The 27,633-nt window shown below is 41.6% G+C and overlaps 1 protein-coding gene across 1 annotated transcript in view; it reads left to right on the top strand.

Annotated features, from left to right (window-relative positions):
- The window catches only part of LOC136866716 (midasin), a 425,839-nt gene that overhangs the window by 76,907 nt on the left and 321,299 nt on the right, over positions 1–27,633 (top strand). The window contains exons 12-15 of the mRNA XM_067143861.2: positions 2,807–3,062; positions 4,267–4,386; positions 4,480–4,667; positions 16,704–16,839. Of these exons, the coding sequence (XP_066999962.2) occupies positions 2,807–3,062; positions 4,267–4,386; positions 4,480–4,667; positions 16,704–16,839 (700 nt within the window). The remainder of the gene's footprint in view (positions 1–2,806; positions 3,063–4,266; positions 4,387–4,479; positions 4,668–16,703; positions 16,840–27,633) is intronic.

Raw genomic sequence — 27,633 nt, 5'->3', positions numbered from 1 at the left:
CAGACATAATGGTAGGGGCGAGAGGGGAAAGAGACTGGAAAGTTCAAGAATATAGTAGAAGTTGGAGACGCGTTTAGCGTATGTAAAACTGTAGAGCTCTGGGGAAGAAGATTGGAAACGTGGGCCAGGATATATTGGTGGCAGAAGGTAAGAGAACATTACAGAAGTAGATTAAACAAGCCCATGCATGTAATACCCCATTTGATGGAACTGTGTTAGCACAAAAGCTGGGCCGCAAACCGTGTTAAAATAACACACTCCCTAAGGTCCGAAAACCTAATACCGCCATGGTCAGAAAAGAAGAAGAGTTGACCAAGTGAGTTTGGGTATTACAGGTAGCAGAGAGGAACCTGACACAAATAAGTGGAAGCAACGCCAGACTCAGCTAGGGGAACCGTGGTCGCTAACCCACTCTCCCAAGTTGAGAGCTTGTGTTACCCCTTTTTAGTCATCTCTTACTGGAGCAGATACCGTTGATGTTGTTCTATCATCCCCACCCACAGGTGGACGTAAGATTAAGTAGTAAAATGGGATGCAGATGTGCATTAATTGACTTACATTAAACCATCTTTATTATTTTACGGCCCATTTTTGTCATTATAAATGCCTGTTTTAACTATTTTACTGCCTATTTCCTAAATTTTAAGTGCTTATTTGCCTGGCTATTTTAGCCAAATTAATGCAAATGTATTTATATTAGCTCCACAAAAATATGTACAATTGCATTTCCTTTGTTTGTAAAATTTGCGAAAATGTATCTTTTGATTTAAACCAATGTGCTTTTTTTTAAAAATCATTGTTTAACATGTTGACGACGGCGTATTGTTTTCCGAGTTTATTCATTAGGAACGAAGTGAAAAATCAGATATACGTGAACTCTAATGGATATGTTACATACTATTACATATCTTAAGTACGGCCTACAGGCACTAGGGTGGACTGTGTCCACTGTGTGCTGAGACCGCCCGACGGGTGTCATCGTCCACATGTAATGCACGGGGTTTGCGCGCACTCTGTGACTCGCCGGCGACCTCACTGAAATTGGCAGTCTTTATGCAGAACAATTAGGTGGTATCATAAAGTTGCACTGGAACTTCTGCTTGGATCAGCTATTGTGAATGCGCTCATTTGCCATAATGAAGTAATGGGGAAGAAATAGCAAATTGGAAAATTTAGAGAGGAGTTGGTCGTTGGAATTTTGGGGAGCAGTGTGAGAACAGCAGCTACTCTCTCCACTTCTCCCAAACGCCGTCATATTTTGAAGAAAACAGAAGAAAAAATGGCCGAAATAGAAAAGTACGTAAACATTGCGTCAGTTGTTACACAGAACTAGTGAGCATCCATGACAGAACTTATGCTCAGTAGCACTTCAAGAAAGTGTCCACGTACTGTGAGGACTGTCCCAAGAAAGCATCTTTGTGCCTGCTTAGTTTTCATAAACAACGCTGAAGTGGTACCTCACATTGTTACATTCATTCCCTTTATTTACCATCAGTGTATTAGTTTAACAAAATATTAACTGTTTAACAATCAATGTGTACGATATAATTCTTTGTATTATTATTATTATTATTATTATTATTAATAATAATAATAATGATGCTGTTTAATATTCAATTCCAATACAACCGATAGTTATGATTTTCTGAACAGTGTTAACCTGAATGTCTCTTCGTATTTTTGTAGATATTTTCTTCATAGAAAATGATTTAAGTAATGGAACAAGCATATTGAATAATTTCTTAATTATCCTAGCTCCTATGTAGTCCCTGCATGTCCCACTGTATACGAAGTTAAGAGTGCCTTATGTAGAGACGAACCAGAAAGGATGAAAGCATAATCTGTGAACGGCACGCGATACGGCTCCAGTACATATATTGTCTCACGAGACCGCGGGCGGGTCTCACCGTCCAGAAGTAAAGAGTTGGCGTGACCTGCCGGCGGGTCTCATAGTCGCCAACATGTTAAAGGCAGCTAGCTTCTCTTCATCCCACAATGTGGTAGAAAAACATCTTGTACACAAAATCTGCGTGGGATTCGGTACTTGAAATCATCTTAAAAAGCTGTTTCAATATAACCGGCTTTAGCAGTTTTGTTGCCGATAACTTTACGGAAAGCAGGTCACGGGAAAATACTACGATTGGGACCAGCATTTGGCTGATGAATGGTATCTGGTTCTGGCAGGACGAGTACATAAGGAAGAGGAGTGTAGAGTTATACAGGAGGCATTGCCAAATGCTCAGAATGTGACGACAGTATTGTAGTTTTTCAGTCCGTAACTGTTGAGGAAATCCTGGGTCAGCATATATCCGAGAAGCTGCAAGAAAGTGATGTCAAAGAGAAGAAAATTGTGCCAACATCGGTGGCTACTTGTCAAATACCATAGAAGCAACGGTTTGTGTTGAGCTTTTCTGTCAGCGATGCTGGAGATGATGGAATCAATCATGTACAAGTTGCAACTGAAAAATAAAAAGCAATCCACTCTGGATATGTATTTCAGTCTGTTGTGTAGTTTATTGCATCGCCAGTATAAACACTCATTACACTGTAAATTTTGCTTTTTTACAGTAGTATGTTGTCCTACACATGATTTTTAATTTTATTAGTCCCCCCATAAATGTATTTACGAGATTCCACTGTATGTAGCGGTTTAGAGTCATTGATTGAACTACAGGTAAATGAAGTACTCTTACATAGTATTTATTTTAGAAGTGGTTCCAGTTATATTATTATCTCAAGGGACCTCTTCAGGTCTAGGGACTAGATTCTTGTGTTGTTCAGTGCTTAAATGATTTTTATTTTATAGATTCATCGGCGGGAGAGTGCAGCATTTGCAGGAAAGGAGGGTTTCATGACGCTGCGTGACCTTTTCCGTTGGGGTGAGCGGTATCGACTAGCAAACCAGGTTACGGGAAAATACTACGATTGGGACCAGCATTTGGCTGATGAAGGATATCTGGTTCTGGCAGGACGAGTACGTAAGGAAGAGGAGTGTAGAGTTATCCAGGAGGCATTGAAGAAACACATCAAGCGGACAGTTGATCCTGAATCTCTATTCACTTGTGAGTCTAGTTAATGCTCTTCCTGCTATCAGAATTGATTGTTCTCTGCTCTTCCCAGCAGGCAAAACTTGTTAAATAATCTACAGGCTAAATAAGTATAACTTATTTTTGAAGTTTGTTGTGCTAAGCCTGTAAGATAATAAAAAGCTGAATCTTTAGAACCAGATACTTCTTGTGTTCTGTATACCTGTGACATATCTGCCAGCTTTCCCGATTTAGGTGGAGGACACCAAATTTTTGACAGCGTTTCGTGCCTCCTGATTATTCTGTTATTTCTTCCGATTTTAGCTTATTTTTTGGTGAACTTCAAACATTTGTTTTCAAATCCCTCCATTTCATTTTTGTTCGCCAGTGGCCGGAAGTCCTTTGTTCATTGGCCGCTTTCAAATGAAATGTCGACGTTTATTAATACGAGAAATGTGCGCGAGTGTGCGATGTTTATTGACACCTGTACATCGTGATGTGTTTATCAATTGTCAATCTCTCATTCTCGCGTGGTATGTTCGTGTTCGTTCACATCAGTCTATTCGATTCTAGAGACTAGTCGCTAGATTTGGAGTCTTAATTTAGTGACAGAATTACAAAGATAGCGACTAGTGACTTTTCTAAAGATTTTAGGAGTCATTTGGGGACAATTGTGGAGAATTTTAATTTATTACTTGATAAAAATAGCATTGCGCCTAGCATAATCACGCGGACGCGTAATGCAATATATTAATCTATTCTCTGCATTTGCTAAGTAATGGCATCTAAGTACATGACTGATTCACACATGTGGAGCATGAATTCGTACTATTTTCGGAAGGCTTATCAGGGACCGATCATCTCACTCACATACTTCCTGTGAGGGAATAGAGATGTGTAATTTTTAGCCTTGTAGCCTCGTATAGCAACAGTCGGGTTTTGAGGCAATAAGTATTATAGTATATACCATAGTACTCCTGTATTGCGCAAGACGTGTGGAATACGTAGTTTTGGCCATTTATATTTCCTGATTTTCATATTAAAATTTCCTGATTTTTTGGTTTTGTAAAGTTGGCAGGTATGCTGTGATTGGAAAAAACTTTGGTTTGGAACTCAGCAATGTATTGGTTGCTACTCAGAAGTATAATCTTCTACTGCAGTTACTCATCAAATTCATTGACTTATTTTAAGGTGTGTTAATCTTTCAGAGAATGTAAATAACTTTGCTTTTAATTTTCAGTAAGTGACAAGACATCGCCAGTTACCCGTGATATACTGGAAAAACTGGTGTCAAAGCCAGTTCCTGGATTTGAGCATGTAGTATGGACATTCAACATGCGGCGTTTAGCAGTATTAGTTGGTAAGTTTACTACTACTACTACTACTACTACTGCTATTATATGGTGACCTGAGGAGGAGGATTTTGTTAAGGAAAGATTTTGTTTTCTTTTAGGCAAGGCTTTTATCTTTGAAGAGCCAGTGCTTCTGGTTGGTGAGACAGGATGTGGGAAGACAACGATTTGTCAGCTGCTAGCGTCTATTCAGAAGCAAGTACTACATACTGTGAACTGTCACATGCACACAGAAAGTTCAGATTTTCTTGGTGGTCTTCGACCTGTCCGGGAACGCAGTAATGTAAGTGTAGTGGTGTAGTTATGGTAATGTTGAATATGCTTGTAGCTTGGCTGAGTAGGTCAGGTTGTAGTGTGCTGGACTTCCAAGCTCGAGTTGGTCGTACATGAAGGTGCTCAAATACATCGGCCTTGTGTCGGTAGATTTACAGGCATATATAATGTTTATTATTATTATTATTATTATTATTATTATTATTATTATTATTATTATTATTATTATTATTATTATGTCTGTATTTTCATATATTTTATTTTTTCTCTACCTTGCTTGAGGACCTCAGAGTAATATAGATGGTAACTAAGGAGTTGAGAAATGATTGGAATTGCTGTCTCTTCTTTGCTCCTAGTGAGTTTTATACAGTATTCTTTGGTTCACTTCTAGTCTCTGTTGTCTGTGGTGCTATAGATTTTCTTTTAACCCTTCAGACCAGAATTTAATACTCACCAGTTAACTCCCCGGGCAATTTTCAGCATGCCATGCCATATCCTCTATATGCTTTGGAATATGTTATCATCTTTCATACCTGCCAACTTTCCTGATTTAGGCTGGAGACTCCTGATTTTCGACAGTTTTTCCCGCCTTCTGATTATTCTGTTATTTCTCCCGATCTTATTTTTTGGTGAACTTCAAACATTTGTTTTCAAATTCTGCCATTTCAATTTTTTACGCCAGTGACCGGAAGTCCTTCGCCCATTGGACGCTTTCAAACGAAATACCTACGTTTATTATTGCGAGAAATGTGCAGGAATGTGCGATGCTTATTGAAACCTGTATATCGTGATGCGTATATTGATCGTCAATCTCTCGTTCTCGCGTGCTATGTTCGTGTTCGTTCTCATCAGTATAGTCGATTTTTTGTTTTGACAGAATTTCAGTGATAACGACTAGTGACTTTTCAAGATTTTAGGAGCCATTTGGAGACAATTCTGACTAATTTTAATGCTCAATATAAATAAAATAAGAGTGTCTGCACATTGTTCAGAATTTAAAAAAGAATGATATTTCTATACTGGTCATGACCACAGTAATGAAGAGAAATGCACGTTAATTTTCCGTAATGTCTTGTCTCTCTGTATGTATGTATGTATGTATGTATGTATGTATGTATGTATGTATGTATGTATGTATGTATGTATGTATGTATGTATGTACGCGCATCACGAGAAAACGGCTGAAGAGAATCTAATGAAAATCGGTATACAAAGTCGGGGAATAGGTCTCTATAATGTAGGCCATAAATAATATTGTGTTTATGCTGAGTGAAATGGTACTTTAGGAGAAGCCCTAAAATTTAATTCTCACATATTTGATATTATTGGCCCTATCGATAAATGCTACATAATTGAAGTTATATATTATTAAATTTTCTATCATTTATGTTTTAAAGTACTGCATAACAAAACAGTAGTTTATGATTATTTATGTCTTATTCAGTTTTACCGTACTGACTATAATAATATTGTGAAGATGATTATAAGAATTAGGAAAAAGTCATGAAGGAACAATCGCTGGAATAATAACACAAGAGGGAGTCATGAAAGAAAGGAGGATTCACTTTGCATTAGATGCTCTAATATCACAGAGTCGGAAGAAAACTTAATGTAAAGGCCTGCAATATGGACAGCTCATAAAATTGATCAACAATAACATTACTACATTGACCATTGTTTGTTGTGATGTGCCTTGTGTATTCTGCTGCCATTTATCTCCAATAGATGGGATTACTGCTGCATACCTAGTATAACTGCCTGCTTGGATATTAGCGGGAAGTAGCTGGGGAATTAGATCTTTCTCTTCTTTAGCATCCCGTTCCTCTGGTTAAATTTTCTGATACGACTGGTACATAACACAGTGGATCATCATATTATTCCAGCTATTCGATCCCTACTCTGAGGCAGTGATTGGAATGAGCAGTGTGCACACTTAAATGGAATAACCACGGACCTACTACGCTGGTGTAGCAAGGGGAAAGGTGATACTACCATGTGGCGCGTTCCAGGTGGCGGATAGGGAGGTCCTAACCGGTTTTCTGGCGGACTTGAGCGAAATAAAATAGCTCTCACAGACCAAACACCCCCCCCCCCCCCCGCCCTGTGGGTGGGGGATGCAGGCGAAGAATACACCCACGGTATCCCCTGGCCTGGCTGTCATAAGAGGTGACTAAAAGGGGCAACCTAGCGATGTTTGAATTAGAGCCATGAGACTACTTATAATTAGGATCACAATGCAGGGAACACCATGGGTTGCTTTTACTTGCAAGTAGTACCACTATGTTAGGTACACAATAGGTTTATTGTTTGTAGAAACAGTGTTGAATCAGTGTGTGTTTTACAGTATCTGTGATTAGTACCGCTCTTTGAGTGACACCATGGGTCTGCTTTACCTGTGATTAATACTCAGTGTGTGAGGAACACCACGGGATAGTACGAGTCCCTGTGATTAGTACACCTATGTGAGGAACGTCATAGGGGCGGTTGGGGTTCCTCTCTGGCTGTCCCTCAGCGGAGACACCAATTCTATCCTGAAAGAGGTGCTACTTCAACTGAAACTGGGACAACAATGACCACGAGTCTGGGCCTTCGTCGCCACCATCACGGATGAGGTTATCCTGGGCCTTAAATGCGCTACAGGCATACGAGGTGACTGTCGATGTGGAACGACGTATGTTGTGGCTCGGCGGACAAGACTACCATGTGGCGCGTTCCAGGTGGCGGATAGGGAGGTCCTAACCGGTTTTCTGGCGGACTTGAGCGAAATAAAATAGCTCTCACAGACCAAACACCCCCCCCCCCGCCCTGTGGGTGGGGGATGCAGGCGAAGAATACACCCACGGTATCCCCTGGCCTGGCTGTCATAAGAGGTGACTAAAAGGGGCAACCTAGCGATGTTTGAATTAGAGCCATGAGACTACTTATAATTAGGATCACAATGCAGGGAACACCATGGGTTGCTTTTACTTGCAAGTAGTACCACTATGTTAGGTACACAATAGGTTTATTGTTTGTAGAAACAGTGTTGAATCAGTGTGTGTTTTACAGTATCTGTGATTAGTACCGCTCTTTGAGTGACACCATGGGTCTGCTTTACCTGTGATTAATACTCAGTGTGTGAGGAACACCACGGGACAGTACGAGTCCCTGTGATTAGTACACCTATGTGAGGAACGTCATAGGGGCGGTTGGGGTCCCTCTCTGGCTGTCCCTCAGCGGAGACACCAATTCTATCCTGAAAGAGGTGCTACTTCAACTGAAACTGGGACAACAATGACCACGAGTCTGGGCCTTCGTCGCCACCATCACGGATGAGGTTATCCTGGGCCTTAAATGCGCTACAGGCATACGAGGTGACTGTCGATGTGGAACGACGTATGTTGTGGCTCGGCGGACAAGAGGTTATGCTCCGATACCCAGGGACGCAACCCCGAGTAGCGCGATTAACGCTGGCTAGCGACAAAGTTATACCAGCCAGCAGTGAGATGATGGTGACGGTATGGTTAGAGGCACCCATACAAGGTGATAGGGTGCTCGTGGAACCCGGATCGCCGATCAAGGACTCTACCTGGCCAGGACGCTTGTTCCGACACGAAGCTGCATGCCGGTACGAATATTGAATTGCATGTCATGGGTGCGGAGGATACCCAGCGGGACCAAGCTTGGGACTTGTGAACCAATCACGTGCATTTTGCCAGTGGATGACGAAGACGCACAGGCCCTAGAAGCAGGCGAAGGATCGGATAAGCTCCGGAAGATTATATCCGACGCCCGGAAACATTTAGAGGCGGGACAGCTCAGGGAGCTTAAGGAACTCATCCATGAGTTCCGGGACATCTTCACTGCTACTGGAGGCGACTGTGGAAAGACAGACAGAGTGTACCATTACATTTTCATAGGCGACGCCACTCCAATCCAGCAGCCACCTCGTAGGGTACCCCTGGCGAAGAAGGCGGAAATCGATCAGATGCTGAATAACATAAAGCGGCGTGGAGTCACAGAGGAGTTGAACAGCCCAGGGTCATCTCTAGTGAGCTCCGCTTCTGCATCGATTACCGCAAGTTGAACAGTGTCACGAAGAAGGACTGTTTCTCCTTACCTCGGATAGATGACACCCTGGACATGTTATCTGGAGCCCAGGGGTTTCAACCTTGGACCTGAAGTCTGGGTACTGGCAAGTGGTGCTCCATCGGGAAGACAAAGAGAAGACAGCGTTCTCAACTGGCCAAGGGCTCTAAAAGTTCACCATGATGCCCTTCGGCCTCTGCAACGCGCCGGCGACCTTCGAGCGACTGTGGAGTCTGTACTGAGGGAGTTAACTCACGATGCCTGCCTCGTTTATGTGGACGATATAATTATTGTGGGGCGCACGTTCAGAGAACACATTGAGAACCTGCGGAGAGTGTTCCAGAGACTACATGAGGCTCAACTAAAGTTAAATTACCGAAGGAGGTGCTCTACCTGGGCCACATTGTGTTATCGGGGCTAGTGCCACGGATCCGGAGAAGTTAGCAGCTGTCAGGGACTGGCCGGTGCCGAACGAGAAGCGAGAACTGAGTAGTTTCCTTGACCTTTGCACGTACTATCGCAGATTTATAGCTGGCTACGCAGACATCTCAAAGCCTCTTACATGGCTCACCGAGTAAAGGAGGCCTTTCCAATGGTCAAGTGAGGTGGGGGCTGCCTTCCGGAAGCTGAAGGAGTCCCTGTGCATGGCACCCCTCCTAGGATACCCCAAGCCTGGGGAGAAGTTCATCGTAGACACTGACGCCCGCGGTGCAGGAATTGGTGGGGTGCTGTCATAAGTGCAAGTTGGCCAGGAGAAGGTGATCGCCTATTTCAGCAAGACGTTGTCGAAAGCTGAGAGAAATTATTGTGCGACGCATCAGGAATTGGTATCCATCGCGAATACCTTGGAACATTCCCACAAGTATTTGTATGGGCAGCCTTTCCATCTGCCCACCGACCACTCTGCATTGACCTGGCTCCTAAGCTTCAGAAACCTAGTTGGACAGGCAGCTCGCTGGTAACAACGGCTTCAGGAGTACGACTTCACCACTGAGCACCGACAAGGAAGGAAGCACTGCAATGCCGGTGCTCTATCCAAAAGACCATGCCTTGAGAATTGTGCACACTGTCAGTAAATGGAGAGATAGGCGGACATCGTGGACGTCCAGGCCGTGGAGGCCACCACCGCTAAAGGATGGGATCAGGTTGCCCTCAGGAGGGAGCAGCTGAAGGACGATGGATCTTACGAGAAGTAGAGTCGGGAAGAGGCCTGAATGGAAAGACGTCGCTGAACGCAGTCCAACCTATAAGGCATACTAGGCCCAGTGGTCGTCTCTCGTGGTTAGTGACGGGGTATTTACCACGTGTGGAAATCGACCGACGGAAAGAAGCACATTGCCCAATGGATAATTCCCAGGAGCATGACAAAAGAAGTGCTGACTGAGTTGCATGCGGGCACTATTGCCGGCCACTTGGGAGTGAATAAGATCCTAGATCGTGCCCGACAACGTTGCTACTGCATGCACCTGAGGAACGATGTTGAGCGGATGCGGCAGCTGTGTGACACCTGCGCGGCGAGCCGGGGCCTACGTACCAGCAGTAGGGGCCAGATGATCCAGTACTACGTTGGAGCACCTTTCGAAAGAATCGCCATTGATGACTATGGACCATTCCCCGAAGCCTACACCAGGAACTGTTACCTGTTCCTAGCCGTGGACTACTTCACCAAGTGGCCAGAGGTCTACGTCATCCTGAACCAAGGTCATCGACAGTGGTCAAGAACTTCTTCTGCCGATTCAGTGTCCTGAGGGAACTTAATAGCGACCAAGGCAGAAACTTTAAGTCAAGGCTGATGCAAGAGGTTCTGCAGTGCTTAGGAGTGCAGAAGAACCGTACGACGTCTCTCCACCCTCACGTAGGTGGCATGGTGGAGCGTTTTGTGAAAACCATCGACGAACACCTTAGGAAGGTAGTTTCGGCGCACCAGAGGGACTGGGATGAGAAGGTCCCATTCTTCTTGATGGCCTATCTAGCATCCACCCATGAGACGATGGGCATGACACCTCCCAGCATGGTCTTTGAAAGGGAACTCCACCTGCCATGCGATCTCTGTTCGAATCGGCACTAGTCCAGCAGCAGCCAGCGACGGACTATGTATGAGAGTTGGTGGATCGGCTCAACGACATCCACGATTATGCCCGACATCATCTAAGGGTAGCCAGCAACCAGATGAAAGCCCGCTACAACATGCTGGTGAATTTTGCGGGTTTCCAGGACGGTGACAGTGTGTGGCTGTACTGTCTGGTGCGGACAAAAGGGAAGTCACCAAAACTGCAGCCACAATGGGAAGGCCCATTTAAAATCATCACCAGGATCAACGACGTCACCTACCGGATCCGGCGGCCTCCCTGAGGGAAGATGAAGTCTTCCCGTTATTATTATTATAAGTTGATCAAATATTATATCATGATCAGTTATTAGTACCTGGATTGCCTGGCACCATATCGTGGAGCAGCTCGGGATGAGCAGCGTTAAGGAGGGGGCAGTGTAATGGTTATAGCGTCCGCCATGCCAACTTGCTATGGGCTGGGGACGTCACCATATCGGCCCACTCACACTTCGACCACGCCATCATAAACAAGGCTTCGTTGCTAGACCGCCCCCCCCCCCCCCTCTCGCTTCCGCTCATGGTAGCGCGGCATAGGACTATGGAATTATGAGGCGATTAACCTGGTGTCTTCCATCTCGTGAGGTTCCTGGATACATCCAGCATCCGGACTGTTCTGGAAGGACTAGTGCAGATGTATAGGGCAGGAGTGACTTGCCTAGGTTGGAGTTGGTGTAGTTCACTTGTGACCTCAGTCAGTGAGTGGTTGCCAGTGCTGTGATGTATGTGAACTGCTGTGACTGTCGGACTAGCGTGCTACAGTGCGGACTGACGGCAAAGGAGAGAACGTGTAGCTGTGCATCGTGGGACCTTGTGTGTGAATGTAAAACTGTATAGGGACGTGCGAACTGTGTAGTGTACACTGCTCTAGGGTGTGAGTGCATGTGACTTTGTGACATAACTGTTTGGCTTGTAAGAATAATCTGTAGTGTTAGGAGAAAGAGAGAGACTGCGCGCACGAACAGTGTGATTTTTTATTTATTTTATGAGTGAAAGTTATGTGGTTATTAGTCCTGTGTAGTTTTAGTGCTTAGTTAATAAATCTTAGTATAGAAGCTACCAGTCGAGTGTTGATTTACCTTACAACCCCGCCAACTCGTCACGATACTTAAAAATAAGGGTCTGGCTTTCAAGAGCCGCAGTTATCCAAAGAATGGTTCCAGTTACTATGTATTACATTCGGAAATACAATTTATAACATACCCTAATTATCAACTGCTGGTTTGGCATTGGCACGCTTGCTACAGCAAGGCATTATTCAGAAGGAGTGGCTTCTGCTACACGTACACCAACTGGGAATATCAGAAGCTGTCTCCAGAAACCATTTGGGAATAGATTCTCACTGTTTGGAATCTATAGTCGGGAATGAAACTATTTTTAAAGTTTTGAAACGACGGGATCTCAGATGCTCTTGATTGCAGTGCACGGTTGACGAGATGGCTGTGAAGATGACATCATTTGGAATGACGACACGCCGGTAGCAGGGAAGTTGGCAGCACAGGACAATAATTCAAATGAAAGCAGTGCTCAGATTTACTGTTTGGCAGGTGTACTTTTCGACAGAGGAAAATGACTGTCCATTAAGTTCTTTTGTATCAGTATTGTATAATATGATAATTAGAGTTCGTGGTTTATAACATTTAAAAATCAGAGATATAGCGTTTTGATTTTCAAATTTAGCGTTTTGTAGCATCTAAACTTCTCAAATTTAGCGTTTTGTAGCAAATTGGTTAAAAATAGGCGTAATTTGCTAAATTGCACCCACAACAGTTGGGAGTAAAATCATACTGTTTAATCACCCATTGCGGGTCATGCAGTTTTGAATTCACTATGGAAAATAAGACAGACATCAACATAAGACTGCAAGAAGTATTAACGCACACACAGGAATATGCCTAGTTACAAATTTACAAACACAATTTCAAAGTGAAAAATACTATTCTGAACGTATTTATTTATCACAGTACAACACACCTACAAGGAAGAGGAATTTCAATGATGATTGAAGTACAACATGCCAGTTGTTTAGAAGGTGTCCTCCTTCATTTGAGACCGCCTATCAGTTACAATTATGTTGTACTTGCTAAACAAAACCTCTTCATCAACACTGTTCGTACCGGGCGAGTTGGCCGTGCGCGTAGAGGCGCGCGGCTGTGAGCTTGCATCCGGGAGATAGTAGGTTCGAATCCCACTATCGGCAGCCCTGAAGATGGTTTTCCGTGGTTTCCCATTTTCACACCAGGCAAATGCTGGGGCTGTACCTTAATTAAGGCCACGGCCGCTTCCTTCCAACTCCTAGGCCTTTCCTATCCCATCGTCGCCATAAGACCTATCTGTGTCGGTGCGACGTAAAGCCCCTAGCAAAAAAAAAAAAAAAAAAAACCACTGTTCGTAGAGGCCCAAATGGACAGCAGTGCTGCCAAGGCAAAGGAAGGACTGCTAAAAAGAATGTTATTCTTCAAGTCTTTGCTTACATAAAAATGTCCCGATTTGTGACTTTCAGCATGCTGTTTGATCGTCACTTCGCTTCTACCTATGGCTACCAGACAATAAAATAAATCGCTACCGTACTTTTAAACAGAACTACTACTCAACACCAATGTCAAGAATAACCTACTATGATCAAGGGTCAACACACAAAGAGAATGAACGTGTGTGCTTGAAAGTGCATTTGCTGTTTGATTGATTGATCTTTGCTGTGCTCTTTAGCCAGTGAAAGATATTCCACACATTTTAATGATTTAACCCTTTGAGCTACCATTACTTGTGAAAGGAAATATTCCCTTACATACCATTTATTTTTTCGTCACTTTAACATAAATTTGACTAATCGCATAGGCTACATAACAATACACAAGGCAAAGTAAGCTTTGAGCTCGTCTATAGTAACAGAAAACCAATGATTTTTTTCTTAAGTATTACTGGTTTCAAGGGAAGCAGGTAAATTAGCAAGAAATGTAGAGGCATAGGAATTGGTTTCCTTAGTAACGTGATCCCAGAACTGTGGGGTTAGAAATTCATTCCCTACGTCCGTTACTTTCGGATTATTACCCAACCCCCTCCTCACTATAGAGTGAATTTCAAAAACTGGTTTGCATGTTACAGAAACGCTTATTTTCAACAAGATCATAATTCCAAGTATCATTTTACTAGACTTCTCACCGGGCGAGTTGGCCGTGCGGTTAGGAGCGCGCAGCTGTGAGCTCGCATCCGGGAGATAGTAGGTTTGAACCCCTCTGTCGGCAGCCCTGAAGATAGTTTTCCGTGGTTTCCCATTTTCACACCAGGCAAGTGCTTGGACTGTACCTTAATTAAGGCAACGGCCGTTTCCTTCCCATTCCTAGGCCTTTCCTGTCCCATATTCGCCGTAAGACCTATCTGTGTCGGTGTGACGTAAAGCAACTAGCAAAAAAAAAAAAAAAATAAAGAAAAAAAAAAAAAGAAAACTAGACTTCTCAATCACTCTTGTTACATTCTGGTTTTGTCACGTAGTTTTAATTGGCACTATCATCTCTGAACTGAAATCGGAATCACTTTCAACATCACCATTTTCAATCCAGTTACGAATAAACTCATCCATGCTGCGCTTGGATGCCGCCATGATCGTTTACAACGAGCGGAAAAATGAGGTGCTTTTTATTGTCCGTATTTCAGCTCAGAGTTATTATGTACACAGAGAAAATAGCTTCAGGTATCATCTGACATAAATCGGGTAGGCTGCAAAACAAAGAGAATAAATCTCTCTGACCAGCTAACTACGATAATGAACTTGTTCCGTGCACCAGGACGGAAGTGTCCGTCAAAGTATGTTACCGCCTTATGATCGCAATGGGCACCATAATAATTCTTTCTCCTGAAATAAATAACAACATATATATCTTATTTTTAAGAAAAAATGCATTGTTTTTAAAAGGATATATGATTATTTCGTATAAAACTGAGAGTTTCGCATCTATTTCGCATAAATTGTATAATTTTGCATTTCGATCCAATTTCGCATTTTATCGCTAATTCGAAATCGCTAAAAACCACTCGTACGGGTCATATAAGATGATGGCACATACACTGACAAAGTTTCGACACATTTCGCATTTATAGCAAATGCTAAAAATCACAAACTCTAATGATAATATGATACCCTTATCTCTTTTCTCTACGGGGTTGAGTATAAAGTGAGACGAATCTTCATAGCAAATTTTTACTGTCGTTTGCCATTCCTGACGTCAACCACATCAGAGGAATTTATGAGATGAAACAAATTACATGATATGTGTAACTAAAACTGACTATATTTACTTTATATGTAGGCCTAAAAGTAGTGTTCACCATTTATTGTCTATTTACATTTAGAAATACTGCCTTTCAAAAAAAATAGCCAGTATAACTCTAATATAAATCATAAGTTTGTTAAAGAATAGTGTAGAATGTTTACATGTACAATTTATAGCTCTTTATATCCTAAGTAATGTGCTCAGTGCATAAAACTTGAGGTTATCGCATATTGGACCTCCCCTTACTTCTTTTTTGTGTGAAAATGGAAAAACAGGGTCTAATACACGAGTGGCTCGCCCATTATCCTCTCATAGGACTTTTGGTGTGTATCACACTGCCTCAGATGCATTTTTATCTGTTCTACACCAGGTGGCAATGCAAGATAATGGTTTAAGGATTATAAAAGTAATTTACTGGAAAATCAAGAGGTTGGTGCAATGGAATAATTCAGTTACAAATTCAGTCAGTGTTATAAATCAGGATCTTCTTAATACATCTAGAACTGGTGCACAGATGTTAGAAACCACGTATTAGGATAAACATATTGAGCAGTGAGGTAAATAATAGAAAGGAACAAACAAGTGTAATTCAGGTCATATATAGAAAGTCAGGAACAATGAAAGGAACACACAGCAGGAAAAATACAATGACAGGTCAGTGTGGGAAGACGGAGAAGTACGAAGAAAACACAACAGGACAAGGACAGTCTCCGCATCCTCATACACTGCTATCTACAAATAGGTTGACTCTCTCTTTTCATCAATCCCAGTTCTTCCACATCGATTTCTTCTGAACCTACAATGAGCTTGCTTGAGCTTACGTTTTTTTTTGCTATACGTCGCACCGACACAGATAGGTCTTATGGCGACGATGGGACCGGGAAGGGCTAGGAGTGGGAAGGAAGCGGCCGTGGCCTTAATTAAGGTACAGCCCCAGCATTTGCCTGGTGTGAAAATGGGAAACCATGGAAAACCATCTTCAGGGCTGCCGACAGTGGGGTTCGAACCTACTATCTCCAGAATACTGGATGATTTACCATCAACAGCATGATATGCCCTCACTCCATATCAGTACTGTGGCACACAATTTAGTGATACAAAATCCTGCTGGCCAACATTCTGATGGTGAAACTTCTCACTATCAAGATTTTAACCAGCTAACCATGGTGTTTAACTTTTAAGACTTGACACCTAAACAGTCATAGTCACCAGACAGGCTATTAAATCCTCTGAAAATATGTTGAATGATTTGGTTGTAATATAGTAATGTTAAATGTGGGAAGTTTTTCCTTGGTATCACTGATATAATGATATTGGTTACTCAAGAAATAGTTGTGCTATTGACTGCATGTGCAAGTGTAACATTGCACATATTGAATCTCTCACCTTATATATCATATTTGTTAAATTTTGTGTAAATCCATTATGTGATATGATTTTACAGAGAATGTAACGTGAATACTACGTGAGGCATTGTGTTGGTATGAATGAACATTTTGTTTGGTCATGTTCAGGAGTTTTATAGATTGTTGATTTTAATGCCTCAAGCTGCTGAATGAATGAACTATAGCCGGTTAAACTTATGATAATGTTCTGTGCCTTTTAGGTTGAAGGTCCTCAGAAACTATTCGAGTGGGTAGATGGACCTCTAATTACAGCAATGCAGACTGGGAACATGTTCCTAGCTGATGAGATATCCCTAGCAGATGACAGTGTCTTGGAAAGACTTAATTCATTATTAGGTAAGTTTTCCTCAGTTTGAAAAAGAGGTATTTTACAGTTTCTTTAAAATTTATTTATTTTTGTTCACAACACAAGTTTATGTATACAGTATACATACAATAATAAAAATGTCCTACCGGGCGAGTTGGCCGTGAGCGTAGAGGCGCGCGGCTGTGAGCTTGCATCCGGGAGATCGTGGGTTCGAGCCCCACTGTCGGCAGCCCTGGAGATGGTTTTCCGTGGTTTCCCATTTTCACACCAGGCAAATTCTGGGGCTGTACCTTAATTAAGGCCACGGCTGCTTCCTTCCAACTCCTAGGCCTTTCCTATCCCATCGTCGCCATAAGACCTATCTGTGTCGGTGCAACGTAAAGCAACTAGCAAAAAAAAAAAAAAAAATGTCCTAGGGAGAACACTGTACTTACTCTCTTTTTTTAAATTCTTGTGTAGGATGTAAATTTGTACAACATTTCATTGTTCCCTTTCGAGTATTATATGCTTTTTTTCTTCTTTTTTGCTTACTCCATGCACCCCAATTTCTCCCAAATTTTAAGAATTTTTTCTCCCCAAGTGTTAAGAAGTCAACATTGGAAAGTTGAAAAATAGGAGAGAGCTGGAATTGATAAAATTTCTGAGGAATAGGCAATGAAGTGGAGTATAGTATCATATCTCAAGTACATATTTGATACCTGTTTGTATGAAGGAGTTATACCAGATGAAGGGACTGTTGTTATAGTAGCTTCAGTGTGCAAAGGAAAGAGTGATAACATAAAGTGGATAATTACAGGCCTGTCAGCTTGACATGTTGCATGTAAACTCTGGGAAAGCATTTTGTCTCATATTAGATATGTTTGTGAAATTTCTAACTGGTTTGATAGAAAGTAGTTCAGGTTTAGGATGTTCCTGTGAGGCTCAACTTTCAAGATTCTAGCAAAGAATGGACTGTAACGCTATTGACCTATCGAAGGCTTCTGATAGTTCAGATCATGATGAAGATAAGAGCTATTAGCTTTGGCGTAACATCAGGGCCTGCAGTGCAGGCGGACTGGGGGCTCAAGGGACCCAAAGACTTCCCCAGAAAAACATAAATAAATGACTAAATAATTTTACCCAAATGTCACTCTGCATGGGAAATGTGTCATTATAATGTTGTTATAGAATGGGCCAAAAAACATTGTTTTTACAATTCGTAAGTAGAGTAATTGTCAGGTGATTGTATCTTGCTGCAGTTATTATTACTGTGTTCAGTCTAGCACAGCTGTCTCTCGTATCAGAAGGGTCATGCTCTCTCAAAATGACCTGCAGGGACTGTACCTTAATTAAGGCGTTGGCCGGTTCCTTCCCTCTCCTAGGCCGTTCCTATCCCATCGTTGCCATAAGACCTATCTGTGTCAGTCTGATGTAAAGCAAAATTGTTAAAAATTTTTAAATATTTAAAAAAGACCTGAACAAAGTTATTGTAAGAAAAAATTAAATTTGGTATCAAAATATCACATTTTAGACCAATTATTCATGTTACTGTTTCTTCAGCAAAACAGAATCGTACAAAATATGCCATTTTCAAAATAAAAATTTAAATTTAATTACTGTTTTTACTCGTTTATTAGACCACCTCGCGTATTAGACCATCCCCCTCCCCCTAGCTTTTTGAGACAAAGAAAATGAAAAAGGTAAATCTCACATACAAAACCCCCCAACGTAATTCGTCAGAGAAGAACATTGATTCCGCTTCGAAGCGGGTACAAGCCTTACAGCATTTCCTATGACATCACACAAATTTGTGAATAGTTTCATCCGTACGATCTGCACATTGAAAACGCATGTCAAAGTCATGCAGTAGATCTGCATTTCGTGGTTAAGAAATGTCTCCCTCCGTAGCATAGGCCTACTGCAGGTCTGATGACATCGCACGAATAGGTGAAATGTTTAGGACATTGCAACCATGTATCAGTTATGCTATATGTCTGTAATACCAATTGTAAATGGTCCGTTATTGGACATTATAAATTTTCCAGCTAACTCATTCCTGGTCGCCAGCGTTTCGCCCCAGTGTGCTAAGTCGGGCTCATCAGTTGGTAAATAGCACACCCACCAAGACGCAAGGCTAGTGCATACCATGGAGGCCACTGCGTAGGCTATTTGGAGCCACCGGCAGTGCCAATGCACTATGAGAGACTTTGTCTCATTACCAAAAATTGATGCCTGCCTGGCCATCAGATGATATAGATGTTGATTCTCATAGAGAGCCTGAAATATTTGTTCCGAGTGAGTAAATTTATAATACCCATATAAATGGCCCGTTATTGGACATTGGTGGGTGTGCTATTTACCAACTAATGAACCCAACTTAGCACACTGGGGTGAAATGCTGGCAACCAGGAATGAGTTAGCTGAAAAATTTATAATGTCCAATAACGGACCATTTGTATTGGTATTATAAATTTATTATGGGAAACAATCATTGATATGTTTCGGTTTTGTAGTTAACAATGTCTGCCAGCATAATGGTTAGCACAATCAGCTGCCGTTTCCGGTGCCCTGAGTTCAATTTCCGGTACCATACTGCCGTATATGGGGAAGCTGCCTCCTGGGTGATAACCTTAAATTCAGATCAGTGGTGACTGACTGGCTGGTTGATTGAATGAGTAGGGAACCAATTAGGTCAAAGTGTTTTTAACTCACTTGTTTATTCATGCTATTTGATTCTTGTATGCAGATTGTGGTTATTTGCTGAGCACTGAATAAATGCCTCATATTTTAGATTACGCCAAGGCTGGGCGATACATTTTAAACCGATCAAGTTGGCCGTGCAGTTAGGGTTGCACAGCTGTGAGCGTGTATTTGGGAAATAGTGAGTTCGAATCCCACTGTTGGCAGCACTGATTCAGACCTTAATGAAGGCCATGGCCGCTATCGTCCCAATCCTAACCCTTTCCCATACCTCCATCGCTGGAAACCTTTGATGTGTTAGTGCGATGTTAAAAAAAAAAAGAAGGAGGAACTCATTGCCTCACTGGAATTGTGTTTCTTCAAGGCTAGGACTGTGAGTCATATGTATGTATTGCTGCGGATGGAGGCTGATTTGAGAAAGGGGGAGAAAAAAAACCTGTTATATTCCTCCATTATAATATTAATGGTGTGAAATAAGAAAATGGTCCCAGCTTTGTATTATTTTGAGTATCTCTCATGTGGACTGGGAAACAATTTCCTATGCAGAATATGTACCGTATTTACTCATGGATTAGACCCGCTTTGGCTTTTCGAGGCGAAGAAAATGAAAAAAATAAATCTTGCATATAAGACCCCCTCAACGTAATTTATCAGAGAACAACAACGATTCTGCTTTGAAGCAGGTACAAGCCTTACGGCAGCTCTGATGAAATCACACAAATTTGTGAATAGTTTCGTCCGTTCGACCCATGCAATGAAAACACGTCAAAGTTATGCGGTACATCTCTGTTTCGTAGTTAAGAAATGTCTCGCCTCCGTAGCGTAGGACTACTGCAGCACTGATGACATTGCACAGATAGGTGAATAATTTTGTGTCCGACCTGCGCATTGCAAGCACGCATTAGTCATGTATATATGTCTGTGTTTTGTAGTTAAGAATGTCCACCAGCGTAATGGTTAGCACAATTGGCTGCCATTCTCGGGAGCCTAAGTACAATTCCCGATACTGTACTGCTAGAGATTTATGAATGGCAGGAAGATAAAAATGGTACATGCAACTCCCTTCCTCTTGGGGCCTCTCTAAAAAGAGCTGCACCACCTTGGGATGAGGAAACGAGTTTACTTTAGTTAAGTAGTATTCACAGTTGTTGCTAATAATATAGTAGGCAAGATCATTAACAAAGTGATCGTTTAAATATTTCGTAACTCAGGCCAATATAGGTTTTTATGGATAGAAGTAGGTTTAAAACGTGCTAGAAACAATCCAATCATAATGATTGTTTTACTTGCCAACATACCTCACGAATAATAATAATAATCTTATTCTTCCCGATCCGTTTCTGCTGATGCAGGTCGTTCACAGAAGCTCTTCCACTCTTCTCTTTTTTAATAAGAATTGATTGCAGCCAGATGGCCATATAATGGGATACAACAATAGGTTTCAAGGTTACAAAGTGAACATGAAATACTGTCACACTACATACTGCGATTCACAGATGCTCGAGGCGGTGTAGTCTTTGCTATAGTCAACTATGCTCTTTTCCCTTTTACTACACAATGTTATATGGTATTTGTCGCATGGCTTCTCACACAGAGAACATATACATTCTTTGTTCGGTTCATGATATTTTATGTTTTTGCAAATTTTGTGATGGAAGCCGTGTATGGCGAGTCTAGTGACTACGTTTCTTAGTTCCTGATTTTCCTGTGTCCATCGTCTATCGGTCATTGCTTCCGTTGCGTAGAAATCCAGTGGTATGTCCTGTTGTTTCAGATGCTTCAGCTCAAGTACCTTCTCCATTTGCAGAGTAGATGGCAGGTGTAGTTTGAATCGGAGGTCTTCTATATAGAAAGGTTCCCTTGCTAATTCATAGATTAGTCTGGACGGTGACGATCTTGCCACACCCAGTGCTCTCTTAAGGAATCGTGCTTTCACTTTTTCTATCATGGTGAGGTCTGTTGTGGTTAGCCTTTCCCATATTATCTCTAGGCCGTATGAGATAGTGGGAGTTATTTTGGTGTGGAAGAGTGTCATTGCTGTTCATAGTGAGAGTTTGGTTATGTTCTTCAGATCGTATATTCCTCTGATGGCAGCTGTTGCTCCTTCCTTTATGTGGTGTCTGAAAGAGTGGCACGTTGTTTGCAGGGTGACGCCGAGGTATTTGTAGGTATTGACCGATGTGAGTTCTTCTTCGCCGAGAGTCATTTTGTTTTCCGCTGCTAGTTTTCCCCCTTTTCGGAAAGCCATGTACACTGTCTTTCTCTGGTTTATGTTGAGATCATTATCAATTGCCCAATTGTGAAGGTTAATTAGGACTTTCTGTAGCTCTTGCCGGTTTGGGGAACCCAGGACCATGTCGTCTGCGTAAACATAGAGAGAAACTGAAGTTGTTTCCCCTAGAATCATTGTGATGTCTGCTGTCGTGACGTTAAACAGGATGGGACTCAGTGGGTCCCCTTGCAGAACTCCATTTGTCTGGATTATTTCTTTTGAGGTCGATATTCTGTCATATACTACCACTTAATTGTAGGCCAAAATGTTCCTTATTACCCGTGTGAATCCGTGGTCCTCTGTTAGCATATGTTCTAATTTCTGAACAAGCTTTGATCTGGTCAATAAGTCGAAAGCTTTTGTGAAGTCTACGAATACTGTGTGAAATATTCCTTTGGGATGTCTAAGAGCTTCCTCTATGTCGTTTAATAAATTCCTTACGGCATGCAAGGTTGACCTTCCTTTCCTGAACCCGAATTGCTGTTCAGGGATCATTGGATCTAGTGCCGGAGTGATTCTCTTGAGGATTAGGCTTGTAAAGACTTTGAAAATGGTATTCTCCAGGGCAATACCACGGTATAAGTGTGGGTCGTTGCTTTCGCCTTTACCTTTGTAGATGACTTTTATCGTGGATTTCCTCCATTCGTCTGGTATTTCCCCTGATGATAGGCATCTATTGAACAGGTCTGTCCATAGTTCACTTAGTGTTTCTGCTGAGTCTTTTAGCACCTCGTTGTAGATCCCATCTGGGCCGGTCGCCTTCCTGTCTTTTGTTGCCTTTATTGCTGCTCTCACTTCCTCTGTTGTGAATTATGAGATTGGGCTAGTTCCTGTGTGGTGGGTAGTGTTGTATGCAGTTTGCGATTGTGCTAGGTTCAGAATCTGAGAGAAGTGCTTTTCCCATACTTCCATTTGGGTTTACCCTTGTTTTCTATTGGACTTCCTTCTGGTGGCTACAAAAGGGTCCTTAAGTGCTTCTTCTGCCTCCCTAAGGGCTTGATTTTCTACATATGGAGCTTTTTTCGCTTTTAGCATGGCTTTGTATTCTTTACATTTGACTGCGTATGTTTCCATAATGGTCCTTTCTTTATGTAGTTTGGCCTCATGTAGGGCTTGCAGAACTTTGTTTCACAGCAGATAGCATTCTGTATCGAACCATGGTTTGGCTTTCCTTTGTATGACCGGGATGGTTGCAGCTTTTAGGGCTTCTTGTATCGTTACCAACGCACGGTTTATGTTGTTGGCTTTTAGATGCTGATTAGCTTCATATATTGCTCTAGTGTTGTTGTTTAAGGAGTTGACGTTTATCTTTCTGGAAGTTCTTTCGGTTATTTTATTCGCCGCATTTTCTTTGGGTTGTTTGAGTGTGATGGTCGTCCTGATGGGTATATGTTTGATAAGTGGTGTAGAGGATGTCGTCCAAAGACCACTATGATTCCTTATGGAGATGTTCCCTCTGTAAAAATCTAGATCGATCACACTTGTGCCGTTATGAGCGACGTAGGTTATTTCGTCTGGTTTGTTGATCAGGGTGTATTCTTCTTCATATAGCATATTCAGCATGGCCCTCTTTTTATTGCTGGGCTTGTCGATTCTACAATTGAAATCTCCCGCCAGGATAATGTTCTTGTCTGACTTTGTTTGGGCAATGGACTCAGCTATTATCTCTATTGTGGCTTCTAAAGAGGAGCCATACGTTATATATAATCCTATTATTGTTAATTTTGAAGTTTTCATTATTACCGAGTTGTCTTTCTTAAATATTTTATTGATTGATCCAACTGAAGGCTTGTAGAATATGGAAACCCCTCCCTCTGCCTTCTGCCTCTTAGCTTTGGTTTTGCAAGTGAGTGGATTGAGTAGTGGTTCGTAAGACTGAGTGGTTCTGTCAAGAAAGTTTCAGTGGTTACTATGATGTCACTCTCTGACCAGATGTCTTCAGGTGCTTTGTTGAAAGTGCTTTTTAGGCCTTCTACGTTCCACAGTAGGATGTTTAGAGTTGTATCAGACTTACGCTCTTGGGTAGATTTCCCTATGTGGTTATTGCCTTTGAAATCGAAAGGTACGGTAGATTACCCTGTCTGGCCAGAGATCAGCATGCATAATTAAATGTCTTTCTTCCATCGGTATACCAGTTTTGAAGGCCTTACTTGTGCCGCGTGAGGGTAGTTGTTCACATCCGATAATCTTGGTGATTCCGTTTGATGTTAGGTGTTCTTTTATGTCTTTGTTGTGTCAGAGTCTAGTCTCCCTACAAATATCCAAGCGGTCTGCGGTGCTGCTCTCAGCTTTCCTATCTCGGGGCCTTCAGTGTCATGCTGCAGGGGTCTCTTCTGCACTTCGTCATATTTACTCGATTCTGCACTGTTGGGATATCATAGTTGATCCTCTTTACGGGTAGGCTGGGCCAGCCTTTGTTTGACTGTGTCCATGTTACATCCATTAGTTGGTTGCCACTGTTTCCTATTAATGTTTCAGTGGAGTTGATTGGTGGACTGATCAATTTTGCTGCTTCTGACGTTCCTATATTGCCTTGCGGTTTGGTGTTTTTCTGAGTTTGCCTTTCTGCTATTAGATCTGCCTGGTGTAGTTGTGTCTCCAGAGTAAGAGTCATTTTTTTCATTAGGGTATTGGAAACTTCTTCGAGTTTCTTTTTTATATCTTTGCACGATTGTTTTCCGTGGCTAGATCTTTGACTTGTTGGCCTATCTCTTGGTTTGTTGTCGCCGTAGGGGTAAGACCATTCATTCGCAGATGTATTTTGCAGGTATCACACATCCACAGGAGCGATCTCTTTTTTGAATGCAGAGCGTTAAACTCTGTTGTTGTCATTTTGGTACACTCTTTGTGAAACCAGCTGTTACATCTTCCGTCGCAGCTAACTGCGATTTCTTCTTTTGGGATGTCCTTGGCACATTTTGTGCACGTGATGATTTTGTTTTCCTTGTGCTCCATTATGGGTTTCTTAATGTGATCCGAGTGAATCGTCTGCTGTATGTCGTTCTGTAGGAGAACCTTCGTGCCAGATTTTCCCCTACTGGTGTACTTCGTATCGCAAGACGATTGCTGGTTGGAGAAAGATCTTTCTCTTTTTTCCCACATTCTATCGTTCATCACTGTCTGCCACTGTAGTCCTCTCCAATTTACGTCATCCTCCACCTGATCCACCTTGTTCGTGGTCTTCTTCCAGATTCTGTCTATTACAGAGCTCTTCTTGGTAATCGTTCTTGTCCCATTCTTTTGACGTGGCCGAACCATTTCAGCCTATTTCTCTCCATATTTTCTTTTAGAAGGTTGATCTGTAGCGTATTTCGTATGGTTTCATTGCTTATCTTGTCTCTTCTTGTTTTACCCAAGTCCCCTCGCAGAAAGCGCATCTCTGTAGCTTGTCATCTACTCAGATTGTTTTTGTCCAAGTCGAACATTCTACTCCATAGGTCAATATTGGCAAATAATATGATTTTTATATCATGATTTTTGCTTTGGTAGGTACTTTCCAATTTCTAATTATGTCTGATACACAATAATAAAATTTTGAGGAATTTCCTATCCTCTCCAAAATTTCTTCCTTGATGTTTCCTTTCCCAGTTAGCTTACTTCCTAGGTATTTAAAAGCATCTACTTCTTTAAGAATTTTTCCATTACACCTAACATCCTTCTTTTTTTCTTTCTTTTTTTTTTTCTTTCTTTTTTTTTTTCTGTACTGATTCTTATTACCTCACTTTTTGTTACACTTATTTCCATGCCTGTTTCTTCAGTTGCCCTCTGCCAGGTATTTAGTTGTTCTTCCAATTTTTGTTCATTTCTTCCCATATCATTGATGCCGTTGCTGGCAGGACCTAGTGTTTACAGTGCACTATGTCTTCTGGTATGGGCTAGAGCAATTTTGTTACTTTCATTGATCTGTCTCAGCTTTATCCTTAGCTTTGACAAAATGAAAGTGACTGAGGTATGAGTAATGCTAGTAATGCCATTCCTTCTGCAGCCAGTCCCTGCTATGAATGGTGTGAAAATATTGCTCATTAGGTCAGTTGGTGCATGCATTTCAGTGGGCTTGGCAGACTGATGTGTAATAGCAACTTCTGGCTCGGTGAGGAAAGCAACGGGAAACTACCTCACTCCTCATTTCCCTAGTACGCCTCTTCAGTGATGCCTAGGCCATCTATGACAGCTGATGGCGGAACTGTTGAGGATCCAACCAGCCTTCGGGCCGAGGACTAAACATACATCATTACATGATCTGAATAGGCTAAGACTTTCATATCATTTGCTGTTGACCCTTGGTGAACGTTCCTCATAATGTTGTCCATCATTATATTAAAGAGCACTGGTGAAAGTACACTTCCTTGTCAAACTCCTCTGTCTGTTCTAAACCATTCTGATTGTTTGCTGTCTATAATAACACAGTTCAGACATTTGTTATACATGTTTCTAATTCTGAATTGCATTTGTCTTGTCAGTTCCATTCTATTCACCCCGTGCCACATCTCTTCTCTTCTAACCATATCATAAGCCTTTTGTATTTATCTATGAATGCAATTGCGATGTCTTTCCCAAATTCCTATTTCTTTTCTACTACTTGTCGAGCTGTAAATATGGTATCAATAGTTGGTCTTCCAGGTCTGAATCCTTGTTATTATTCTTCTCTTAATTGTGAATCTATCTTGTTCTTGATTTTTTCTAAGATTATCTTTTCACAAATCTTCATGCAATGACATAGTAATGCTATGAGTTAAACTGAGCACTGTCCCTGCATTGCAGGAGGCCATAGCCCTGAGGGATTCACATGGCTAGCTAATTTATTTATTTATTTATTTATTTATTTATTTATTTATTTATTTATTTATTTATTTATTTATTTATTTTTAGATACTATATTCAGGAACAAAACTATTTTTTAAAGTTGCAAAAATGTATGGCTGACGAGATGGCAGTGAAAATGACGTCATTTGGAATGACGACATGCTGGTAGCTGGGAAGGTGGCGGCACATGACGATAATTCAAATTAAGCAGTGATTAGGTTTACTCCGGTTTACTATGTGGTAGGCCTACTGCTCAACTGACAGAAACAAATGACTTGGTCATGAACTTCTTTTATATCAGTATGGCATAATACGATAACCTTATCTCTGCGGGGTCGAGTATGCAGTGAGACGAATCTTTGTAGCAAGTTTTCACGGCCATATGCCCTTCCTAACGTCAGCCTAATCAGAGGAATTAATGAGATGAAACGAATGACGTGATATGAGTCACTAAAACTAACTATAAATTAATTTACTTTATATGTAGGCCTAAAAGTTGTGTTCACCATTTATTGTCTTTTTACATTTAGAAATATTGTCTTCCAATGAAATATAGCCAGTATAACTCGAATACATTCATAAGTTTGTTAAAGAATAGTGTAGAATGTTTACATGTATAATTTATAGCTCTTTATAGTCTTAGAAGCCATTGTGTTCACTGTACAAAATTTGAGGTTATCACATTTTGGACCTCCCCTTACCTACTTTTTTTGGCTGTAAAAGTTGGGGGGGGGGGGGCATCTAATAGTACAATTCACTCCATTTTGTACTGCACACACACACACATATACAGATCATATACATTTATCAACCTATTTAACTTTCTTTCTTGTTGGTATATTGACCGAGTGAGTATTTGCATGGTATGGGTCATGTAGCTGTCGGCTAGCATTTGGCAGATAGTGGGTTTGAACCTCTGAAGATGGTTTTCAATGGTTTCCCATTTTCACACCAGGTAAATGCTGGGGCTGTACCTTAATTAAGGTTAGGGTAGCTTCCTGTCTGCTTCTAGCCCTTTCCTATTTCATCACTGTCTTGAGAACTGTCTGTGTCAGTGTGACGTAAAGCA

This window comes from Anabrus simplex, chromosome 1, assembly GCF_040414725.1.
Source record: "Anabrus simplex isolate iqAnaSimp1 chromosome 1, ASM4041472v1, whole genome shotgun sequence".
NCBI lineage: Eukaryota > Metazoa > Arthropoda > Insecta > Orthoptera > Tettigoniidae > Anabrus > Anabrus simplex.
Note: the sequence above shows the minus strand (reverse complement) of the source record. Positions and strands in the feature narration are given on the sequence as shown.